The 25,195-nt window shown below is 43.7% G+C and overlaps 1 protein-coding gene across 1 annotated transcript; it reads left to right on the top strand.

Annotated features, from left to right (window-relative positions):
• Window positions 1-423: 423 nt before the first annotated feature.
• RP2 (RP2 activator of ARL3 GTPase) lies at window positions 424-23,143 on the top strand. The gene is made up of 5 exons (XM_075916172.2): window positions 424-615; window positions 12,488-13,153; window positions 14,126-14,240; window positions 16,767-16,852; window positions 19,447-23,143. The coding sequence occupies exons 1-5, from the start codon at window positions 502-504 to the stop codon at window positions 19,528-19,530; spliced, it is 1,065 nt and encodes a 354-aa protein (XP_075772287.1). The 5' UTR covers window positions 424-501; the 3' UTR covers window positions 19,531-23,143.
• The last annotated feature ends 2,052 nt before the right edge of the window (window positions 23,144-25,195 follow it).

Here is a 25,195-nt window from a genome sequence, read left to right as displayed (position 1 = left end):
GACCCGCCCCCAGGCAGGCGGTGCCGTGGCTGGCAGGGCAGGGGCCCCCGCTGCTGGGGGGGGGGCTGTGATGCCGGATCAAGGTGCCTGCCGCACGGTTTGTGCTGTGACTTTCCAACCAGCCCGATGGGAACTGAGGAGACAGGCGTGGCGGAGAGCGGGGGGGAGGGGAGGAGGAGGAGTGTGTGTGTGTGTGGGGGGGTGGAATGTGTTTACGTCCTTGCCTCCCCGGGGGCAGGGCAGGAGGCGGGGCCAGACCAAACGCGGCGCCTATCCCCTTAAGAGCGGCTAGCGCGGGGGGGGGCGACGCGGATTGGCGGGACCGGCTCCAAGGCGCAGAGCTGTGATTGGGTGCCGGGTTGCCGTAGCCAAGGGAGACGGGACTAGGAGAAGCCGGAAGTGGGCGGTGGCGCGCGCGCGCGCGCGGGGGGGAGGAGCGCGTCGGGGGCGGCTGGCTGCCGGGAGGCGCAGGCTGGGAGGCAGCAGGCGCGCGGCGGGGCCATGGGCTGCTTCTTCTCCAAGCGGCGGAAAGCGGCGAAGGGGGGCGCGCAGGGCCAGGAGCCCCCGGCCGCGGGCGAGGAGAAGCCGCAGTACAGCTGGGACCAGCGCGACAAGGTAACGCTGCCCCCCCCCTCCCGGTGCTCCCTGGCGGGCGGTTTTCCCGGCCGCCCGCCTGCGTCGCTCGTGCTGCTCCCGTGGGGCTGTGGCGGACTCGGCTCTGCCGTAGCTGGTCTAGCCCCCGCCCCCCCTTCCCCTCCCCCGCAAGGTGGCGGGGCTCTGCTTTCGGTTCGGGAAGTTGCCTCCGCGGTCTCCCGGGCGCTTCAGAAAGTGAGATTGTCCCCGCCACTCCCCTGGGACTGTCGCTGACGCTCACCCTGGGCAGCAGCGTTTGATATTTGCCAGGCTTAATGCGGCTACTGCTCCTTCTCCTCATCATCATAAATTGCCCGTGTAGCCTTCCGTGGGGAGGGAGCTTGCGCTTTCCCCATCCTGCGGACCAAGTGCTGGCTTCCACTTCTGTTCCTTGTTATACTTGTCTGGGCGTGGTAGCATCGTCCCCATGAGAAGCAGGCGATGTGAACGCTAGCGTGCCGAAGGGGGAGGAATGGATTTCAGAGCTGAGGGCTGCCCATGAAAAACACTGGGTAGGTTGAGTACAGGTTGAACCTCTCTAGTCTGGCACCCTCAGGGCCTGACCAATGCTGATCCAGAGAATTTTATTTTCCAGACCATGGAAGTTGAGTTTTCTCTAGCAACATTACCAGCACTTCCACTGTTTACTGAGCTCTTGGAAAACAATTAGGGGTAAATTAGAGCTAAATAATAGCACAGAACACACAGCTAGGACTGGTGGCTGTAAACAAACATTATGGGACTGCGGGGAAACTTGGCAGCAACCATAATAAATAGTCATCTAGCTAACTAAAATCCTGCTGGACCATGGATGTTGCCAGATGAGAGAATTTCAACCTGTAGCTCTAAAGTTTCAACCTGTAGCCCTACCAATCCTTTGTTTTAGGGTAGACTGTAATAGCCAACTGGGGCAAACTGCTCCTCTTCACAACACACTGCTTACTGGCTGGGCTGCCATATTCTGACAGTATTCTTTATAGGGCAAAATACATGCTAGTAGCATGAGGCTGTTTTTCACCCTCTCCCATTTAATTGGTACTGTAGCTTGTTCCTTTTTTGGCACTAAGTTAGCTGGTGACTGAGTTATATGGTAAGCGGTGGCAGATGGGGCCAAAGCTGTGTTTGTACCTTTATTTCTATTAATCCTCTGGCTTTCTAACCGTAATTAAAAGGGGTGGATGTTATGTACATTAGACACAAGTTAGAAAAAAAAGTAAAATTCAACTGCAGCTACAGAACCAAACTGACTTCTTGATTGAAATGCCTCTTTACCCAGGCATATTTAAAGTTAACCTAGCTATTTAGGGTTGCCAGGTGTCTGGTATTAAACCAGAGAGTTTGGTATTTTTGCCTCCTGTCTGGTAAAAAAACTCAAAAAATACCAGACACCTAAAATGTCCGATACTTTCTGATTCTCTCTCCCCCCCCCCCTCCCCCCCGCCAGGAGGCAAAAATCCCAGCCTGTTCGGCTCAATACGGAGGCAGCCTGGCAACCCTATAGCTATTATAAGGTGTCAAGCATATGTGGAAGGCTTTTTTTAAACTTGCAGAAGGCTTTTTTTTTTAAACTTGCATGTTATATTCTCTTAAGTGATGTTTTATATTCCCCTGGCACTCCTTACTTTTATTTGCTGGAGGTCCTTTTGGAGGCTCAGAAGTAGAGCTTCAGCTCAAAAAGTGACAGGATATGAGAGGGAGAGAGCGCGCTCTCTCTTTCAACAAAAAAGAATGTGAATAAAAATCCTTCTTTCATTTGTCACTTCATGTTTCACTTCCTTGGTACTTGTGATGTCATAATCCTGCTAGTTTTCCAGTCATCTATAGCTAAGACTTCCTGGAAAAAATAGAGCAATCTAGACATTCATTTTGTGCATGTGTTAAAACAAAAAACAGGCCACTTTTATGAGCCATAAAGAGAAAAACGGTATAAACTTTAAATATTGCGTACTTGATTTCTTTTTAAATGTGGCCATATGCCCTGGTGTGACACACAAAGCTTTCTAGTGGATTATTCCAAGATTCGGGGTTAAGTATGTACAAATCTTGGAGGATAAGGACAAAGGAGGATACCTCATGACCGACCTGATACTTCGATTTCCTAGTGAATACTTATGGCACAGCTTGCCTAATACAGTGCTTGCATAGGGAGGAGGGAGACCATGTTACTTATAGATGTTACTCCCTTGCCACAGTGTTACTGTTAGCAGTTACTACTACTTAGAGTGGTTTTTACTTGTAAAAGGGTACTACAGAAGTCACCAAAATATTAATCTCATTTAAAGTTAAAACAATTAAATTAGTCAACTACATTTTTGAGCCTGTTATTTTCAGCAACAAGAATAAGTTTAATATGAATTGATAGTTACAGTTACTGGCTAGCCCTGGGGAAGGAGGAAAGTCAAAACAAGTGATTAAGAGAAAATTCTATGCTCCTCCCTGAGCCTTCCTGCCTGCCCACCCCTTCGGTGTTATGCTGAGCTGATTTCTCGGAGGTGAATATATTACCACATTAGGAACAGTGTCTCAGACATTACAGTAGAGTACATTTGAAGTTAATGTTTGTAAAGTCACTAATAGATTACAAAATTTTAAACAGTTCTCTGTATGAAAGAGAATCTCATTATTAAATATAAAGTTGTTGCACATAATGTTTATAGCCAATTGTGCAAGGGTTTCCTCTTTTCAGATATCACATGCAATGACTTCTGTCTTCTGAGTTCAGAGGACCATACTGAAAACCGCAGGATTAAATATTTAACTTTTGAATGTCTCAAGAAAGGTATATAGAAACTGCTTCAAATATTCATTACCCTTTCTCTTTGTCTTTTTGTATTGGCTGCCAGTTGTAGTCAATACTACTTTTTTGTTTTGCATTGTTGAGAAATAGTAGTAAACATTTATGGGGGAAATAGTTAATATTATAACAGTCGGGCATTAGTATAGAGCTGTGCATGAAGACAAATTGACAAACTTTTAAAGAGGCACAAACTCAAAATGTAAGCTCCTTTTTATAAAAGTATATTTAGCTAACTGCCCTTAAGTTTCCTAACAAATTTATGCTACCTTTAATGTTGTTCTCTCTAATTGCTGTGTGAAAGAACTAAACAAATATGAAAAACTGCTCTCAAATACACTGAGTAGAACAATTTACAAGATACCTAGGTCTTGCTCTTTTATGCAAAGTCACACGTGAAAATATATAATAACTGAGCCTCCAAAACCTCAGCTTCATAAATAGTTTCAGTTGGTGTCTTTCAGCATTCATTTTCGTCACCTTTTAATAGTGTGAGTTCTCAACTGCTTTGGGTGGGGAAGTTCACATTTACTAGATGCTATTTCTAGCTTCAGCTGATTCAGTCAGTTAGCAAGACAGCTTTGTATGTGATGCTACCTGTTGGCAAGAGAAGTTGCTGATTATATTGAAGAAAAAATTATTGGAAACTTTAAAAGTCTAACAATGTGTAGGGGGAAAAAAGTGTGTACAGTAAACTTCCGATAATCCGGCACTTTTAGGACCCAGAGGGTGCCGGATTATCAAATATGCCGGACTATCAGAAGGGGGGGCTATGAGGGGTCTGGAGTGGGGTGGGAGGGGATGCCACCCCAGGCCCCTCATAGACCCCCCTTACGATAGTCCGGCTCTGACCCAGGTGTCCCTGACTCAGCTGCTGCTGGTCAGTTTCAGCAGCAGCTGAATCGGGGATGCCTGCAATAGAGCAGCTGGGGTGCTGCCGGGTTGGTCCCGCAGCGCCGAGGGGCGGCGCTATGGCACTAACCCAGCAGCACTCCAGCTGCTCTTGGGGACGCCTGGGACAGAGCAGCTGGGGTACTGCCGGGTTGGTCCTGCAGCGCCAAAGGACGGCGCTGCGGGACCAACCTGGCAGGACCCCACCTGCTCTGCCCCAGGGGTCCCCGATTGAGCCGCTGAGCAGGTGGGGTCCTGCCGGGTTGGTCCCACAGCGCCGTCCTCTGGCAATGCGGGACCAACCCGGCAGCACTCCAGCTGCTCTGCCCCAGGCGTCCCCAAGAGCAGCTGGGTTGGTCCCGCAGCCCTAAGGGGCAGTGCTACGGGACCAACCCGGCAGCACCCCAGCTGCTCTGCTCCCGGCTTCCCCGATTCAGCTGCTGGTCAGTTTCAGCAGCAGCTGAATGGGGGAAGCCTGTCCGGCTGCCCCAGCACTTCAGGGTTCCTGATGGTGCGGGACCATCAGGAGTCCCGGAGCATTGGATGCCGGACTAATGGAGTTTTACTGTAATTGGATTTTTCTGTTTGCAGAATTTAGTTGCCTTTCTGTGAACTACCAGTAAATGTTGAATAGAGCTTTCTGTTTTCAAAAAAATTGACATCCCATCTCAAATATTGTAAAAGAAGCCTTCTTTATTACATTGTAGGTGTTATAGCCACTATGACTGAAATGTGAAAATAGAAAGTTGATTTTTCTTTTGCCTCTGTCACTGTAAGTTGCAGGATTTAATTTAGTGTTATAGTTTTAAATCTTAAAAATGCAATAATCTTCTGACTCTTCTTAGTGTAGTACTGGGCTAATACTGCCAGGGTTACTCTTTTTTTGTAATCTGCATTGCAGTAATGATAAAAGAGTAAAAATGAGATTCTACTTCAGTTCTAGATCCTTTAGTTTGTCATCTTAATATTTCCAAATATTGTTTCCGTATAGAAATTCCTTAGGCTTTGGCTCTGTACAGAGATTTAGTGGACAATGTCAGATTGAAATCTAGTCATTTGGGGGAACTTTAAAGTACTACCTTTTTCATTGGATCCTCCTGCTAACTGTGGTTTTACTTTCATGTTTTCTTGCTTAGACATATTCATGCTTAGACACATATTTTCTCTCATTTGGTGAGAAGTCCATACAGAAAACCAATTTTAAAAAAAGAAACGTTTTCTCATATTTCAGTTCTTAAAAAAAAATCTTGTAACAATTAAGAGGGCTAAATTTCAGTGACCATCTTTAAAAGCCTACCTTTATCTAAAAAACTAATTACAAAGATGCAGCATTTTCCTGGTGCTATTTACTCCTGAACCACTGAAGTTTCAGGTCACTGAAAATGTTCATCAGGGAGTCAGTTGTCATCTACTTTAACATATATAAGGATTCAGGGGTCAGCAACCTTTCCGAAGTGGCGTACTGAGATTTAACCCCCCCTGCCCTGGGCCATGCTGCTCTCCTGGAAGAGGAGAGGCACTTTCTCCACTGCACACCCCGTGGACCACCTGGCTCAATACAAAACTTTAAGTGAACTACCAGTTGCTAATGGCAGCTCACTATTAATTACATAATTATGGCCAAGCAATTTTGCTAGTGCTGCAGCTGGGAAGAATGGTTTAATTTAAATTATTAAACAGATTAACATGAGAAAGTTAAAATGTTTAGTTTATCAAACTTCATTTTAAATAAAGTAAAATATTATGTCCAACACAAAAGGTTCCAATGTTTTCTTTATGGCAGGGGTTGGGGTCACTGACAACAGAGAAAACAGCTGGGGACCAAACAAGTGAGAAGCAAAAAAAACTCCTCCAAAAACTCCCAACCCTCACTGATGTGGCCCCCAATTTAGACACCTGTCTTCTGGCACTCCAGCCCCCATGGGGTGAGGGGAGGAGATGGGGGAGGACTGAGGTTCAGGACTTCCCATAGGCCAGATTTTCTTTTGGGGGGTTCCAGAATTAGGGGATCCACAAAATCCACTTAGACTCTGAGGTGGGAGCAAAAATGAGGGGTTCAGTGGGACAGAGCTACCAGTGAGTGGGTTAGGGAATCCGGATGGGCTGAGGACGACAGGGTTTGGAGGGAGTTTGGCAGCAGGAGAGGGCTGGAGGTATGAGAAGGAGTTTAGGGGCAGGAGAGGGGTGGGGGAGTAATGCAGAAAACGTGAGAGGGTGAGAATTCAGCCAAATAGCTATTTTGGAAAGGAGGCAAAAAAGTGGGGAGTAAAGGAAAGTGCAGTGTCTACAAAGTAACATTGTATCCCCTTCACATCTTCCCTCTGCTCTAGCCTCGCTCCCCTCAGCCCTGTGATCCCCCTGCTCATCACCCCGTGCCCTCAGTGTAATCCCTGCTCTCTCCCATATTGCCCCTGCATCCTCCTTCACCCTCCCTTTCTATTCCTATATCCCTGTGCCCCAGCACACTCACCGACAGGACAGCAGTGCTGGAACGAGGAGAGGTGGGGGTGGTGGCAGCGTCTCATCCCTGCCCGGATCAGCCCTTTGCCTGCGTGCTGGGGCAGACAGAGCCTGGGACTTCCCAGGGCTGGCTCCAGATGCAGTGGGGCACTGGGGAAAGGGCTTCCCACCCCCGCACACAGACCAGGGAAGCAGTCAGGGCCCCTGCATGCCACATGTTCAGGTTGCCCAGCTCTGGCTCTGTGGCGCAGGCCCAGCCCTGAAGCAGGAAGCTGGTAGCACAGGAGGGGTGTTAATCCCTTAGCTCCCAGGCTGGGCAGGGGCAGCCCCAGAGATGTTGCATGCCCTTCCCCCCGCCGCCCCCCCCAAGCAGGAAACTGGAGTTAGTGTTCCAGCCTGCAGCTGTGCAGAGGGTGGGGCTGAGCTCCTGCCCCATGTGCCATGGGAAATCAGCTCGCATGGCACTTGTAACGTGTGTGCTGGGGGTTGCCAATTTCTAGTCCAGACTGTTTTCCCCCTATGTCTAGATTAGAAAAATTCTTTGAATGAAGTTCTTATATACAACAGCGCAACTGTGTCTTCAGTCTTCTGTCTTAAGTGTTCTTCAAGGGCAGAAAATCCTGACACGTTCCAGTTCTGCTTTAGGGTCATCCAAGGGTTATTAGCACATTCCCTTTTCTTGGCATGGAATCAAGGACTCATCTGTTTATTCTGCTTCCATTAGTTCAGGAGATCTGTTGGCAGTGGAGCCAAGATATCTCCAGTAGTCCTAATCAGGTCTTGGCAGTCATTTCTTCAAATGTCCCAGGTCTTATGTTAACACCACTTTGCAGTTTACTCAGTCTCTGTCTTCAGGATCTGGTAGGAATATCCACTGGAGTCTGAAATTTTTTGGTTGACATTGTGCGGAGATGCTAGTGTGTGCTGAAGAGCTTTTCATAAAACAAATCTCCCTTACTTCTAATGTTGCTGTCAAACTTTAAAGCTTAAACATTAAGAACTGTGGATTTCTGCCAGGCTACCTTGTGAAATCTAACCACTCATGTATTTGGGCACCTCTTCTTACCTTATTGCCTAATTCAAAGATCTCATTTAATGCCAATAGTTTGGATAGGAAGCCCGGGAAATTTTCACATGCTGGATAAACATTGAAAATTACAATGGTTACTAGTCCACAGTGATGCATCGTGATGAGGTGAGTAACAATACTTGCTAGTTTGATGGGACAAAGAATAACTTGTGCCAGCATGCCTGTTTTAGGGAAGTTCAGGTAGCTGTTCAAATCCTTGGTCATCCTGGGAACACTTACCATTTTAAAAGGTTGAGGCCTTGGCTTTTTTGCTTTTGTACTTACGAATGTTTTACTTTTTTCTATAAACCTTGTCAGTCTTATGATTTTTACCAGCTTCAAATTAAAGCTAAAGGGCTTCTCCGTAACAGTTGAAACTGTGAAGAAGGTAGGGGGAGAGGGGAAGACGGGGGGAACATGGCTCTTAAAAAAATTCTATCTAGATACTGACAGGTGACATAAATGAGAATTGTTCAGCTACAATGCTGCTTGAAAACTGAACTATATCCCTGTTTTCAGGCTTATAGAAACTCTTGCTATCTATGCTAGAAATTTCATAGCTAGGTAAAGAGTAATTTTGATTAAAGATAATTGCATATAGGGCAATCATTTCTTTGAGGAATCTGTTGGTTGCAGGCTTGTATTTTTTACTCATGTTTTTTCCTAACATAGCAAAAGGCAGGCTATTAAATTAAACTTTTTAGGCAACTAAGGATTAACTGTAATGAAGGTGGATTTAACCCCTTAATACCAATTAGTTATGGAGGCTGTGTGCTTAAATCCCTGAGGATCCCTTCTAAGTTAAAAAGGTTGCCCTACTGCAGGGCTACTCAACTTTGGAAGCCCTGGGGGCCACCGTGATACTCACAGCACATGCTGAGGGCCGCAACTTAAGTGTGATTTCATATACATGCAAATAGCTTATTTTACACTGATGGGCATGAATACAAAGATTAAGGCAAGACTACACAACGCACAGGCCTCATTTAAGTCAGTTCTGCTGATGATGATAAAATGCAATATTTACCCAATTTCCCCCCATATGACAGCATGTTTAATGAGCAATGGCAGTCCAGGAATTTAACTACAGTAAACCTCCGATCATCCGGCATCTTTAGGACCCAGGGGGTGCCGGATTATCAGATATGCCGAACTATGGGGGGGGGGCCTATGAGGGATCATGGGTGGAGTGGGGGGATGCGCCCCTTGGTGCTGTGGGACCAATCCAGCGGCACCCCAGCTGCTCTGCCTCAGACTTCCCCAAGTCAGCTGCTGCTGAAACTGACCAGCGGCTGACTCCAGGAAGCCGGGGTCAGTTTCAGCAGCGGCTGAATCGGGGAAGCCCGGGGCAGAGCAGCTCCAATTGTCCGGAGGGCTCCGGCTGCCCTGGGCACTTTTGGGTTCCAGATGGTGCTGGACCATCAGGAGTGCAGGACCATTGGATGCCGGACCACTGGAGTTTTACTGTACTAAAATGCATATCAACAGAAGACCATTATATTGACTCTTTTTTTTGTTTTGGTTCCCACTGCAGGCTGCATTTTGAGCCCTGCATAAATCCAAACTGCACGCATGCCGCAAACAGACTGTGGGCCACATGTTGAGTAGCCCTGCCCTACTGTCTAAATAGGGAGTTGTGAAGAAACTGTATTATGTATGAACTTCTCCACTGAATATCTAACAGTAGCTGCATTCAGCACTAAAATTTATTCTGAAAATAGTTGATTTACTTAATTACGTTAACACTTAAGATGACTTTAGCAGAACATTAACAGGAAAAGATTTTGCTTTTGTCTTTTTCATTTGACATTCCTTCCTGTGTACAGTAACTTAGTGTTTTCCCCTATAATTCCTGGTTGTCAGATTCTTTTGCTGAAAAGACCCAATGAAAAACATGGGTGATATTACTCTCTTTTAAAAATTAGGAAAATGTACTTTAGTATGAACTGAATTTTGAAAGTAAATGGAAATAAACCTCACATGGACAGTGTGTGTCTACCAACATTTTAACACTGCCTCTCCCTGCCTTCTTCCAAAACACATACAAGATTTAGTTCTCAGCATGCATGCATTTGACATCACTAGTGCTGTTGCATTCTAGCCTGCCTCTGGTGAATCAGAGCAAGGGAATTCTGTGAGAGGAAAATTAACCTTTTTAGCAAAACTTAATAGCACTTCTGTGCAACTTGCCTCTTCTACCCCAATTTCGGTTAACTTGATCTGAATTTTTTGCTTTGCAGTTTTCCTTCAAAGGAAATTGACCAACTTCAGGGTTGTGACAAAATGAAATCAAGGAACTTAATTTGTGTTGCAACAGTGATTCTTTTGCATTTAACATTTCCCATCCCGGAGAAACAGCAAAGTTAAGAATCACAGTTGAACACTCAGTTCCAGGAGTCAGAAGCTGGCTGTTCAGTCTTAACACAATCATTATCAGGCACCCTTCCATGTAAGTGATTCAGGAGCAGTTGTTTCTGTAGGGCACTGTCACTTGTGGCTTATCTACAAGTTAAATTAAACTATTTTGAATGACTTACTCACTTTTTTTCTTAAAAATCTAAAACTAGAAGACTAACCGTATTGAAATACATTATGTTTACGTGCCTCAGAGGGGTAGCCATGTTAGTCTGTAGCTTTAAAATGAGTAGTCTTGTAGCACCTTGGAGACTAACAAAAAATAGATAGATTAGATAGATAGTATAATGAGCTTTTGTGGGCAAAAAAAAGTTTCTCCACTCATTGGAAGAAGTGAGTTTTGCCCTCGAAAGCTCATTTTATATCTACATGAATATAATTTTTTGTTAGTCTCTAAGTACTATAGGACTACTCCTTTTATTATGTTTACATGACTTCCTAAAGACTTGAAAACAATATTGCTTCAGAAGTCCTTTATTATTTGACAAGCATATATTCATGCTAAACAGTAGAAATCATAAGTTCCTTAAACTTCCATCTTTGCTTTTCTCAGATAAATTTTCTTTTTGTTTCCATACTGCTTACAATAAACCAGAGCAGATTTTTTTGGGGTGTGTATGGATGTGTTGTGTGTGTGTGTTAAACTTCAGGCTTCTTGGATGCATCTGAGACACCGGCCACTACTCTCTGGTCTACTTAAGTTCAAATCCCAATAACATTTTTACTATTCCTGCCCATAGTAACTGCAGGAAAGGTCCTGAAGTAGCATTGTAGCATGTGTTCATTGGGTCCCTCTGGCTCTGTACTGTATCTGTCTTGAAAATCTTTTTGGTCACAGGTATTCCTTTGCACTTTTTTTTTTGGCGGGGGGAGGGAGGGCTTCTGGTTGTGGTGTAGTTTTGAGTGATGCATATTTGGGGAAATAATCCTGAAATTTGGTGTCTGTAGTCAGGATTGTTTTCTTTTTCTTTACTGTTGAAAGGGTTTCCCTAATGCTTATTAAACTCTAGACATTACCACATCATACATGTTGAGCTGGGTTTGGGTCTCATTATTCTAGGCTGGGGTGGGCAATAACATAGTGGCCATTTGCAAGGGTTAGCCCCTGGTGGGCTGCAGCTGGTATATTTACCTGCATTGCTGCAGGTACTGGCATTACAGCTCCTGTTGGCTGTGGATCACCATTCCCAGCCAATGGGAGCAGCGGGAAGCAGCATGGACCGGGACATAGCTTCCCACAGCCTTCATTGGCCATGGATCACTGGTACTTATGTGGTGTAGGTAAATATAGAGGTGAGGGCCCACCATGAACTATTCCTGGCTGACAGGATCTGGCTCACAGACCAGTATTTGCCCACTTCTGTTCTAGCAACTGTTAAGTCCTCTTCCAAACAATAAATTGTAATTGGCTTACTATTAGTCATTCTTTTAATTGGATGAAGGGTCATGTTTTAATGACCAACTTCCTTTAAGTGTGTGACTCTTCTGAATAGGAGAGAATACTGTTGGCAGACAGAGGCTATAAAGCTGACTTTGTGCTAACCCAGCCAATGTTTGTCCACAGTATCGTGTAAAAAGAAGGCAGATCATCCAATAGCTATGGTTGATGTAAAGTAACAGTTTTCTGGCTTGCAACATTGCATGCTAGAGAGGGATAACTTTTTAATAAATGCAACGTATGTTGTTCTAAATATTGCCCAAAGCTTTCATTTCAGGGATTAAGGTGAAAGCTGGTGGAAGAAAAGACAAAAGCTGTAAAGCACAAAGACCCAGGAGATATGTGACACAGGGTTGACCAGTGTGTCTGATTTCTTTCAGTAACTCCTAGGTGAAGTTGTACAGTATGCCAACTACCACACACAAACATTGGCAAAGGGATTGTAACAGTGCACAAGCCACAGACCAGGCACAGAGAGGTAGGGAGAAAGGAAAGATTGCTGTAGAAATGTATAGCTGAGACACTGAAACTTGTTTGCTCCAAGATCATAGAGGCAATCTCTGGCAGGGCAAGGAATTGAATCCAGATCTTTTGTTCAAGGTGTTGGTGCACCGACTCTTCTGTCTCCCATCACCTTGACAAAATCCCAGACAAAAGTCTATTCTGAAGATGGGTATCCAGCCCAGTTCCATGACTCTCCATTGAATTTAGTTTGTTCGGATTTCTTCATCGGCACTTAATGCTGGCTATTGCTTGTCATTTGTAAAACTGTTATGTTTTTCTTTAGGTTGATCCCAAAGATTACATGTTTTCTGGACTTAAGGATGAAACTGTGGGTCGATTACCTGGAAAAGTTGCAGGGCAGCAATTTGTCATTCAGGAGTGTGAGAACTGTAATATCTACATCTTTGACCATTCCGCTACAATCACTATTGATGATTGTACAAACTGCCGAATATTTCTAGGACCTGTAAAAGGTAGTGTCTTTTTCCGTGACTGCAAAGATTGCAAATGTGTAGTAGCCTGCCAACAGTTTCGCACCCGGGACTGCAGAAAGTTGGAAGTATTCTTGTGCTGTGCCACGCAACCCATTATTGAGTCATCCACAGGTATGAAATTTGGCTGTTTTCAGTACTACTATCCAGAGCTGGCTCTGCAATTCAAAGATGCGGGATTGAGTGTCTTCAATAACACATGGAGCAACATCCATGACTTTACGCCTGTGTCGGGAGAAACTAATTGGAGTCTTCTATCCGAAGATGCCCTGGTTCAGGATTATGTCCCCTTTCCTATATCTGAGGAACTAAAAGTAGTCAGAATTTCTACAGATGCCATGAAGAGCATAATTCCAATAACACGGGGTGGGAGGCAGAAGAGCAGTGAAGAATCATGTCTGGCAGTTTTCTTTGCTGGAGACTACACAACAGCAAATGCTAGAAAGCTAATTGATGAGGTAAGACACTTTTCTGTTTCCAGCTTCTTGACTTTGCAATTTCATGTCTCATGAGAATTTGAAATTTATTCCCAATCTTTCTGAAGTGAAGATACTGAAGTTCATACTGGCTTTCTTCTGGATGTCTACTAAAATACCTTTCGGTATCCAGTTTTCGTGTGTTGAAAAACACGTGAAACTGTTATCCCCACACTTGTTTTTCATAATGCATTTTCTTACACTGATCTAGGTATTTATAATGTGACTGTAACGACCATCATACCATGAGCTCAGACTGTTAGATCTTATTCTGATATTTATCAATTTGAGGGATTTATGAGAGCACAAAGTTGCTTTGAGTGAAATGTTATATGCACAAGTAACTTACTTTTCCTTGGGGAGACTACAGTTGGAAGCTTTCTTGGAAGTATGGCTACAGTATCTTTACATAACTTCTCCATACAGAGAATTTTTTCCTTTTTTAGGACTAAAATCATGAACTTGCAGATGACTTCTTTTTAAAAAGAGAAAACCTTAACTAGTTGATGAAAAGCAAATGCTGCAGTTGTGAGTTAGAGATGAGCCTGATTCAGGTTTTGGTGTCTGCTGTGGCTAAAGTAAACCTGGTGATATTCAACACCTTTGCAAGTCAATCAGTTCGCTTCAGTAGCATTTTTAGGAGCTCAACACCATGTACATTTTAAATTTGAGACTAGTAAAAAAAAAAAAACTTAGTTCCGGGTAGGTGACTAGAACAGAAGCAAAGACTGGATGAACGGAGTGAAGAGATAAGTAAAACTAAATCAAGTGTGATGACAAAAGTGCTTTCCCTTAGAAGCTAGGGAAGGAAAGAATAAACTGAGAAAGCTGACTACATTGTCTCATTTTTTATTATTTGGAGGGAAAAATTGTGTATTTGGACTTCTGCTTTCCTGACTATATATTAATGGTATTAAAAGCCATTCTTAACATCAGTACCTTGTTTCTTAACAGATGACTGGCAAAGGCTTTTTGTTGGTTCAGACTAAGGAAGTTTCAATGAAACCAGAAGATGCTCAAAGAGTATTCCAGCAAAGTGCATCTGACTTCATCCCTTTGCTTGAAAAAGGTACACCTACATAAAATATCACTTAAAAGGTCCTTTATTTTCTTCCCCTCTGATATGTAAAAAAACTAAGTTTCTAGTTCAGCTTAGTTGATGTATTGCCTCTGGCTGTAGATAATCACACTTCAAAAGAAGTGGGGAAATAGTTTGAGCCACAGGAGCAGTACAACATATAGATCATTGAAATCAATGGAAGCTGTGTTCGTTTACTTCAGACTTAAGATCAGGCCCTGAATGAAGTGGTGAATTCCTTCCTGATCTCTCCAGACAACGTTCCCAATCCTCTGTTACACAGGCTTAGTGTGGTAGCTTTCTAGTAACAGGACCATATGTGTCGCTGGCTATGGCAACATAAACATCTAAGAGACCTGGTACTCTTAGCTTAGGAAATAGATTTGTGTTTTTAGGTCCAGATCTTCCATGTTCAGTCCTAGCTGTGGGCAAACCATAAGGGTGTTGTGTTTAAATCTATAATTCAAAAAGAGGAAAGCTAGAACTTGGCATGGCAGACCAAAATAGAATCCCAGTTTGTCAGTAGCCTGGATTAGCTACTGTTAAAGCATTTAAAACTCAAGAGACCACTGGCTTCCACGTTACTGTTCATAATTTCAAGTGCTGAAGTAGTCCCATTGTACGTGTTCTTCCTTCTTTTTCAGAGGAATAAAATACTGTCATAGTGAGCCATGACGAAAGCTAAAATCTGTACTCAACACTTAACATATAAACAGTTTCATGTTGTTTTCTACAAACTTAAAATAGCAAAAGCAGTCATACTTACATGGCAGCTTAGGCCTGTTGGAGACCTGATGCTTGGAATTGAGGGAGATCCTTGCTTCCCCCTCGAGAGGAGTGCATGAGGGCCAGTTGATCTGAGGCTTGTGTCCAATCTTATGAACCATGCAACAATTTCTGAAGGACTAGTCCTAATTAACTTTAAGCCATCTTATAGCTATCAATTAGTACATATGAACAGCCATACTGGGTCAGACCAAATGTCCAACTAGTCCAGTATCCAGTCTTACAACAGTGGCTAATGCCAGCTTCCCTAGAGGGAATGAACAGAACAGGTAATCATCAAGTAATCCCTCCCGTCATTCCTTCCCAGCTTCAGACAAATAGAAGCTAGGGACACTATTCCTGCCCATCCTGGCTAATGGACCCATCCACTGTGAATTTATCTAGCTCTTTTTTGAATCCTGTCATAGTCTTGGATTTAATATCCTCTGGCACGTAATTGCATAGGTTGACTGTATGTTATATGAAGAAATACGTTGTTTTGTTTTAAACCTGCTCCCTATTAATTTAATTTGGTGATTCCCCTAGTTCTTGTGTTATGGGAAGGAGTAAATAACTGTTGACTCTTTCCATACCAGTCATGATTTTATAGACCTCTGTCACATCTCCCCTTAGTCATCTTTTCAAGCTAAGATAAGTTTTATTCATCTCTTTCCAAGTTTTATTCATCTCTCCTCGTATGACAGCTGTTCCATACCCCTAATCATTATTGTTGCCCTTTTCTGAACTTTTTCCAATGCCGAGATCTTTTTTTGAGATGAAGGGACCACACTTGCACACAGTATTCAAGTGTGACCATGGATTTATATAGAGGCAATAAGATAGAAAATATCTTTTTTTTTTTTAAACGATGCCTAACATTTCATTTGCTTTTTTTCCACTTTCACTGAACATTGAATGTGTATTTTCAGAGAGCTATCCACAATGACACTCAAATCTCTTGAGTGGTAACAGCTAATTTATTCCCCATCATATTACACATATAGTTCGGATTATATTTTCCAAAATGCATTATTTGGCAGATTAATTTTAATGTTGATACATGCAATTTTGTTGCCCACTCACCTAGTTTTAAGAGCTCCTTTTGAAGCTTTTCAGTCTGTTTTGGACTTAACTATCTTGAACAATTTAGTATCTACCAATTTTATCACCTCACTGTTTGCCCGCTTTTCCTGATAATTTATGAATGGGTTGAATAGGATTGGTCCCAGTGCAGACACCTGAGGGACACTACTAGTTACCTCTCTTCATTCTGAAAACTGCAGATCTATTCCTACCCTTGCTTGTTTTCTTTTAATCAGTTATGAATCCATGAGAGGACTTTCCCTCTTATCCCATGACCACTTACTTCGCTTAAGAGTACTGAGACCCTTATTCGTGCTATAAGGTTTCCCTTCATTTTCTGGCCTTTTCATAATCTATTGCTTTTTCAAGAAATTCTAATGGAAAACTGCTATATTAAATTGTTTCTACAGCAGCTGTTTTTCAAGCATGGATTTTCAGATATTTTCCTTAGTACACATCCTTCTTTTTCAGACAACTTTTGTATTTTCACAGCTCCATTAACTACAGCTTTAATCTTTATACTGAAGGATAGTGGCGCGCAATAGAAACTCTGCTTTATGTGAACAAAACTCAAGGCTCTGTAAGAGTTAAAGAAAATAGCAAATGCGTAATGTTCCAATTAAGATGGAAATCTAAAACACATTATTAGAAGTGAAACTTTTTTTGTAGGTCCTGTTGTTGCTTTGGAGTTTAATGGAGATGGCGCTGTAGAAGTATGTCAAAGCATTGTAAATGATGTCTTCGGTGGAACCAAGGTGAGCTATATTTTCTCTTATGAGGAAATAATTATTATAACCGGAATCCACCTGAAAAATATTCCATGATCTAGAACAGTGGTTTTCAAACTATAGATTGTGACTCGGTACTGGGTCATGGAATGTCAGACACTGGTTCTCATTGCTGCGGGGGGATCAGGTTATCAGCAGGGGTCCTACCTCCCTCCTCCTGGCACCACAGACTGTGCTGTGCTCTAGAAGGGGTCAGTAGCAGGTCCAGCTCCTACATGTGTGTGGGGGTGGGGGGAGCACACAGGGCTCCACGCACTGCCCCTGCCCCAAGCACTAGCTCCACTCTCACATTGGCTGAGAACCTGCTGCTGGTTGCTTCTGGGGCACAGCATGGTGCTAGGAGAGGCAAGCAGCTTGCCTTAGCACCCCTGCTGCACTGCTGACCAGGAGTCACTCAAGGTGAGCTCCTCTTGGCATCCCCAAAGCTGGAGCCCCACTCTTACACCCCAAAGCTCTCATCCTCAGCCCCACTCGGGAGCCCGCACTCTAGTCAAATTATGTTGGGTCTCAGGCATCCACAATTGTCTTCAACTGAGTCAGAAGGAAAAAAAAGTTTGGAAGCCACTGATCTAGAAACCTTATTTTTCATTTGCTAAGGTTTTATCAGCCAGAAAGACCTGAAAATGTTGGTCTTTTATTTTTCTTTAGAAACTTGCATAGAACTTAATTTAGTTTGAATAAAAGCACAGTCACCATGGTCAGTAGGAAACTTTCCCTGGTGAGGAAAGAGAGGGTGTTAACTCAACTTCCTAAGAATTTAAGCTTTCCATTTGAAACTTGTGGTTGCACAATTTACTTAACAGAGATCTAGTAGGGTAGGGCTGTGTTCTGAACTTACAAAGTGGGCCACACTGCAGCAATCTTTCCTTAATTCTTGGCTAATTAGTAGGATGAGACTACAAGCAGTCCCCAGCAGACCAGGGAGATGGGGAGCAAAGCCTCGGAGCACGCCAGCAGTGGGACAGCCGCAGCGTGCCTGGACTCTCCCCCTGCCCGCGTGCTCTGCGGTTTTGCTCCGCGTCTCCCAGGTCAGCAGACCAGGGAGACGGAGCAAAGCCGTGGAGGACTTGGGCGGTCCTGCCACCCCCGTCTCCCTGGTCTGCTGGGGGGGGGGGGGTGCAGCTAGTGCTCTGCCCCAGACTTCCTGGAATCAGCCACTGATCAGTTTCAGCAGCAGCTGACTTGGGGACGCCTGGGTTTCTTAAGTTGAATCTGTATGTAAGTGGAACTGGTGTCCAGATTCAGCCGCGGTTGAAACTGATCAGTTTCAGCAGCGGCTGACGCCAATTCTGACTTACATACAGATTCAACTTAAGAACAAACATACAGTCCCTATCTTGTACGTAACCCGGGGACTGCCTGTACTGATTTTTCTGAAAAGTGATCAGTAGATAACTTTCAGGGTTCGCGACTGTTTTACTAATTCTAGGTGATGATCTAAAGATTCACCAAGGTTTTTCCTATAACCTAAATATCCTCCTAAGTTAAGCTTTCTCCTAAGTCAGCGTATATTAGTGCATGACAACACTACCTTTCTTGGGTCAGCAGAGTGGAACTTCACCAAAGTGCTTCCACCATCATAAAACTGGCAGTGTGGGTATCTGAGAGCCTGGTCTCCCTGCTGCTGCCCCACAGGTTCCTGGGTGTCTGATGGGCTGCCATCTCCCACTCCTGTTCCCTGCCAAGAGAAGACACTGGAGACTCGCCACTCTTGATGAGCACCTCTCCCTCCCTGCAGTCTGGGTCCTAGCCTGGGGAGGCAGGACCATTGGAGAGGGAAGTTGCAAAACTCAAGTTGTGCAAAGTAGATGTCTTTGAAGGCAATTTGTTAAAAATCGGTATTATTTGCCAGGGAAGTGATATGGCAGTTTACCCGTAGCCTTAAAATAAACATTTGTTTCCCAACACAAAGCTGGATTTTACAGTCTATTTTATGCATCCCAGGAGGAAGTTAAGATGTGATTAAGGGTAGTGAAGGACATCTACTTTGCACAACTTGAGTTTTTATAAAATTATAAATATTGAAACTACTTGGATGTTACAAAAGCAGCAGCCACTTCTGCCAAGAAAGTATTTCTGAAATTTCAAAAACATCAGAAGGGGCAAATATGGGAGAAGAGGAAATAAATGCATTTCTGAATTTTGTGTGGCTTAAAAAAAAAAAAAAAAGGCCGTTGGGCTTGAGAGGAGGAAGGTGTACTTACCGTACCTCCTTAAGTGAGTTTGATACCCAATACCTCTTCTTCCCTTTACATGATGATTGAAGTAACTTTTAAATAGTCTAGACTACAATTTTAAAACTATATTTTAGGGTGAACTGCTTAAGTAGGAGCACTTGCTATAAAGGAAAGACACTTTTGCTCTCTAGATGAAGTCTCAGATTTCTTTACTCAATATACTGAATCTTGAAACTGTTCTGATTTCCTTTCAAAAATTAATTCTACCTTTTGTTCTATAAATAAATCTTTGGAAATACCAATGCTTCTGTAACAGGGCTTTTGAATGAGCTGAGATGACTTGCCTGTGTATACTGACAAGTAACTACTTGTTTTAAAAAACAGGTTTTTGTGTCTGAGAGCAAAGCATCAGCTTCTCGAGATGTGGACAGCTTCTACAACTTTGCTGACATGCAGATGGGAATGTGAAGTGTGACTTGAAGAAGTTATTGAATATGGCCTCTCACCACTTGGATGTGGCTTTGGTTTGATTGTGCAATGCTGCATTAGCAGCTAAGTGTGTGTGTTTTTATTAAACTTTGTATAGCATATGCTTTTTATAAACGGAATTGGTAAATTTAATATTGCATCATGTGGATTAAATGTATGTCTAATACTTGTGTATTACTTACACAAGATAATTTCTAGTAATTTATGATTATAGTGACATTTTAATTATATTTTGATGTGTGAACATTCCTTAGATCTTTTAATTTGTAAGATTTTTAGAAAGTAGGTACAATGCTAGAACAAATTTTAATAGATTTTTTTTTAAAATATGTAACTGAAATATGCTACTGCCAGGATGTGTCAGTGGTATGTTACAGATGGTAACTTCTAGAATTCAAAACATTCCCATATGCAAAATTATCTTAATCAAGAAAAATGTCATGTCTAAAATTTCTTAAAGTATTTTCTCTTGGAAATAATTCTGGTACAATCTTTGTATAAATAGAAACATCAATTGCACCAAGGTGTACTAAAGACACTCACCTCACTCGTGCAACTGGGGGTGCCAGGATTCCCCTCTTGCTCCAGCCCCACGGCAGGGAGGAGGTTTGCTAAGCTCACGGCTTTCCCAGAGCCAGATTAGCATTTCTGGGGGCCCAGGGCTGATAGATTGTGGGGGCTCCTAGGCTCTGGGGTGGGACCAAAAATGAGTTCAGCGTGTGGGAGAGGGCTGCCAGCTGGTGGGCTGGGAGTGCAGGGTCTGGGAGGGAAGGTGAAGGGGTTGTAGGGTCCGGGAGGGAAGGTGAGGAGGGTAGGAGAGAATGTGGTACATACTTGGCACAGCTGAGTCATGGGAAACGTGGTTCTGTGAGACCTTGTGTCTGCAGGCACTGCCCCTGTCTCTCCCATTGGCTGCTATTCCCAGCCAATGGAAGCGGCAGAGGAAAAGCCTGTAGGTGAATGTTTCCCTGTGTTGCAGTTGCCCCCCTCAGTTAGGGGGGAAGGGAACAGCATGCAGAATCACTTCCTTTCCCTCCACCAGGTAGAGCTGGCCTCATGGGGGCTTTAGTCCCCACTCTGCACTGCTTATCCCCTCTGCGGGAGGAGCCCTGAGCCTTGTGGGCTGGATCAAGGAAAGCCTGGGCTATAGGTTCTTCATCCCTGATGTAGTGGCTCCTGTCTCATACCTCTTCTGGGCTAGTATAATAAGCCTGAGGCTTCCTTACAGTCCAGTGGCCAGAATGGGTCTTAAATGACTACCATAGTTTAGTTACACTGGAACCTCACCACAGTCTAGAAACACGGGTGGTTTTATAGCAGTGTTTGGTTGCATGCCCCTCTACTGAGACTGCTCCTCCATCATGGTGAAGGTTATGGGCACAATTCTCTAAGAAGTGGCTGCAGATACTGATTGACTGTAAAACTAATATTAGTCAGTTGCTTCTAGAAACAGACCAAGAAAGCACTAATTTGAGACTCAAGGAATGTCACTTTTTTTTTACTTTAGCTGTTTGATTTGTAGTGTTTTTTGTTTTAAATAAATGAGCTATAGAGTATTCCTGGTGACACTGACTGGATACATCATTGCAGCATAAGAGCCTTCACTACAATATGATGGATCTTAATGCATACACATGAAAATATTTAATCAACATGCAGATTGAGCTTCTGTAAGCTTACAAGAGCGAAGGCTGGCATTCCATTGGCCCTCCGTTCAAAGTAGGATGTAAAACCCCAGTTAATCTATTAACCAGACATTAACATTTAAATGGTTAACCAACCAAGCGGGATCCGGGCAGGGGACTGCTCCACAGGGCTCCTACTTCTAGCCCTGTGCTGCGACTGGCTACTGGCTCCCAGCCCCTGCTGGAGCAGCCTGTCTGCCGTGCCTCCTTGTGGGGCTGGAGCAGTCCCCTGCCCATGGCAGGTGAGGAGCTGCTCCAGTCCCCTTCTCCCAGTTGCCAGTTAAACTTTCACATCCCTAGTTCAGACATCAGAGACTTAAGTCCAGTAAATTTGTGACAATTTATCAGCTGACTGCTCTCATGCCATCTGAGGTGCAAAACCACAACTCTTTAGATTAAATGTGGCTTGATGGGGTAAACGTAGCCTCAGTGGTACTGGGAAGCTTACGTCTGCACTGCTGGTTCTGCTGGCAGTGAGTATGCAAATTAGATGTGTATTAGCATATTGCAGTGCTTCATTTGCATAATTTATACAAGCTGTTTTTGCGGGGGGCGGGGGAGTAGTGTGGATGTTTTCTTTTTGCGCAAAAACCCCTTTTCCCACCATATCTGTATGCCCCAATAAAGGTGGTTTACCAGTCTGGCAGGAAAAGGGGTTTTTGCACAAAAAGAAAACGTCCACACAACTTTTTCCGTAAAAACCCTTTGTGCAAAAACAGCTTGCATAAATTATGCAAATGAGGTGTGGTGAAATGCTAATCTGTACCTTATTTGCATACTCACTGCCGGCAAAACCAGCAGTGTAGACGTAGCCTGAATGTTAAATGTTGTGATTTCCTAAAGAAATCTCATTGACTTTATGTAGTCCGGTAGCTTATCCTCTAGTAGTCCAAAGAAAAGGTCTTGCAAATAGAGCAGGAAATGACTATCTTGATGGTCAGTGCTGTGGCTGGGTGAAATACCTTTTTCTATCTCCCTGAGAGAGTTCAAGAGATGCTGTAACTTCTAAACTCTGCTGATTGCCAAAAAAAAAATCTGCCATGGACATGGTAGACTTCAATTAGAGTTGGCAAGTCAAAACAAGATTTTTCTGCCATTAAGTACAAGTTGGTAGTAGAAATTAGTATGTTTTTCTGTTTGGAAGTGGTCATTCAAATTATCATTGCAGTATATTGCATCTGCCATACTGAAATTTAGGTGGAGGGTTAAAGTTGTTTCAGTAAACTGAGTGGAATTGATACCGAACACACATCTGTGTGTGTCCTTATACTCACTATGCATTAGAACCCTACATACTATATATTTCAAATCTGTCTTCATTTAATAGTCCAAATACAATTGATCATCCTATTCTTAAACCCTTTTGTGATCAGTAAATTAAGCCATGTCCTATATGTAAAGAAGAAAAAAGAAAAAAACCTAAATCCTTACCCTTAGCATTTCTGCTTGCTAACCAGGTTGAAGTTCTGTTTTTAATTGTCTCTACAGTGATAAATAACTATTTCTGCATGAAATTTCCTCTGATAAACCGATTTAGACTTAAAATATTGCAGAAATTTCCCCCAATTTAAAGAAAATGTTTTTATATGTGGTGGGTAACTAAACTGCCAAATGCAATGAAAGAGTTTTTCTTATAGGACTCATTTCTTTTGTAATATTTAAAAGCCCAATGGAATTATAACTGCTTGATAACAGAATAATACTGAATATGTTAACTTAATTTAATAAACCTTATTGCTAACACATTAGGAACATTTCTATTCATAATGAAGTAAGCTCACTCATTTATTGTATGCCTAGCGTAACAATATGTGCTTCATGCAGATTTTGTATGTTGGTATATTTTTAAGTGATTTGTTTAGTAGCTGTGAAATGTTGTTCATAATAAACATTGTTCAAAATGAAAACAGTTCACACTTTCATTTCATAAGAATTTAAAACATTGAGCAGGAGTATAGCTATAACAGTTTAAAAATGGTAAAACAGAGCAGTTAGGAGGAATTTTACAGTCAAAGCTCTTACTGCTTAGTGGAAGACACAATCAACTTTTTTTTGTAGTCATCAGCTCATCTTAGATACTTTTTTTGTTTATCCAATCATTTTTGTTGGAAACTTATGTGGAATCTCCACCACTGGAAATATTTAAGAACAGGTTGGATAGACATCTATCAGAGATGATCTAGACCAGGGGTCTCCAAACTACGGCCCGCGGGCTGGATGCGGCCCGCGAGGCCCTCTCATCCGGCCCGTGGAGACTGTGACGGGGAAGAAACTCCCCGCACTAACAGCCCCTCCCCTGGAGAAGCGCCGAGCGGCGCAGTGCCACGGAGCTGGGGCGGGGAAGAAACTCCCCACACTGACAGCCCCTCCCCCGGAGAAGCGCCGAGCGGCGCAGCGCAGCGGAGCCCAGGGGAAAGCCCACGGGGAGGGGAGCGAGGGCGCACAGCCGCAGGCGAGGAAGGCGGCAGGACCCAGGAGGAGAAGGGGCAGGGACGCCAGGGTGAGCGGCACGCCCCGTGCGTGCCGGCTCAAAAGGGGGAGGGGCCGGAAGGACAGGGGCGGCCGGCACTCACTTTCTTTTGGGCAGGCAGCCAGGAGAGGGAAGCCGGAGGAGCCAGCGGGACGGAGGAGGGACTCTGGACCCGCGCAGCCCTTGCCCTGGGCAGCGAGACTCCCCGGCCGGAGGTGCGGGGGATCGGAGCCGCCAACGGACGGCCACACGCCCTGCGGACCGACGGCCGAGCCCGGGCTCTGCGCGTCCCTCACAGCAAGAGGGGTTGGGACTTGGCGTGGACAATTGCTCCCTATTGGCCAATACGTTCTTATCCTATTGGCTAGCTCTCTCATGAGGTCACTAGTGGGCTGGGCTCTATTTTGGCATCCAGGAAACAATTTCACCATTCACACTAATACAGGTGTTCATGTGTAGTGTATCAATGTGTTATTAAATAATAACTGAATAAAATAATATTAAATAAATAATTAAAAACAACATCCATGTTTTGATTGTTTTTTATTTGGACCTCAAGTGTGTAGTCGGCCCCCGAACTGCTGTTTGATAGTTAATGCGGCCCTCGGGCAGAAAAGTTTGGAGACCCCTGATCTAGACAGTGCTTGTCCCTGCCATGAGGTCAGGGGACTAGACTTGATGGCTTCTTGAGGTCCCTTTTATGAAATATAGAAATGACTTGCTGCTGGGGGGAAAAAAACATGAGACTGGCCTGACCCTGTACAGCCAATGAGCCAGCTAGTCAAATATCCTGTCTTCCAACAGAGGCCAATGCCTGGTACTTCAGAGGAAATGAAGAGAACCAGGTTATCAAGTGATCCATCCCCTGTTGCACATTCCCAGCTTCTGGCAGACAGAGGGTAGGGACACTTCAGAGCATGATTTTGCATCCTTACCTGTCTTGGCTAATAGCCATTTATGGACCTATACTCCATGAATGTATCTCTTTTTAAGCTTGTTAATGGCCTTGGCCTTCACAATATCCTCTGGCAAAGAATTCCAGAGTTTGACTATGTGTTGCATAAAAAAATACTTCCTTTTGTTTGTTTTTAAATCTGCTCCCTATTTCATTTGGTAACCCCCTAGCTCTTGTGTTATGAGGGGAAGTGAATAACACTTCCTTATTTACTTGTTCCACACCAGTCATTATTTTGAAGATCTGTCATATCCCTCCCTTAGTTTTCTAATCTGAAAAGTCCCAATCTTACTAATCTTGCTTCATCCAGAAGCTGCTCCATAAGACTGTTGCCCTTTTCCATACCTCTTCCAGTTCCAATATGTCTCTTGAGATGGGGTTACCAGATCTGCAGTATTCAAGATGTGAGCATGTCTCTATATAAATTCAGGGTAATGTATTTTCTGTCTTCTTTATCCCTTTCTTAATGAGTCCCAACATTCTGTTGTCTCTTTTGACTGCCTCTGAGAGCTGTCCACAATGACTCCCAAGATC

This window comes from Pelodiscus sinensis, chromosome 1 (genome assembly GCF_052426305.1).
Source record: "Pelodiscus sinensis isolate ZL-2025 chromosome 1, ASM5242630v1, whole genome shotgun sequence".
Classification (NCBI taxonomy): domain Eukaryota; kingdom Metazoa; phylum Chordata; order Testudines; family Trionychidae; genus Pelodiscus; species Pelodiscus sinensis.
The sequence above is the reverse complement of the archived record's forward strand: the minus strand, read 5'-3'. Positions and strand labels throughout refer to the sequence as shown.

Excerpts from the sequence above, each read along its gene's own strand:
- RP2 (XM_075916172.2), top strand. The coding sequence starts at position 502 with ATGGGCTGCTTCTTCTCCAAGCGGCGGAAAGCGGCGAAGGGGGGCGCG. Across the intron at positions 14,241-16,766 it reads CATCCCTTTGCTTGAAAAAG|GTCCTGTTGTTGCTTTGGAG; the intron begins GTACACCTACAT and ends CTTTTTTTGTAG. Across the intron at positions 16,853-19,446 it reads ATGTCTTCGGTGGAACCAAG|GTTTTTGTGTCTGAGAGCAA; the intron begins GTGAGCTATATT and ends TTTAAAAAACAG.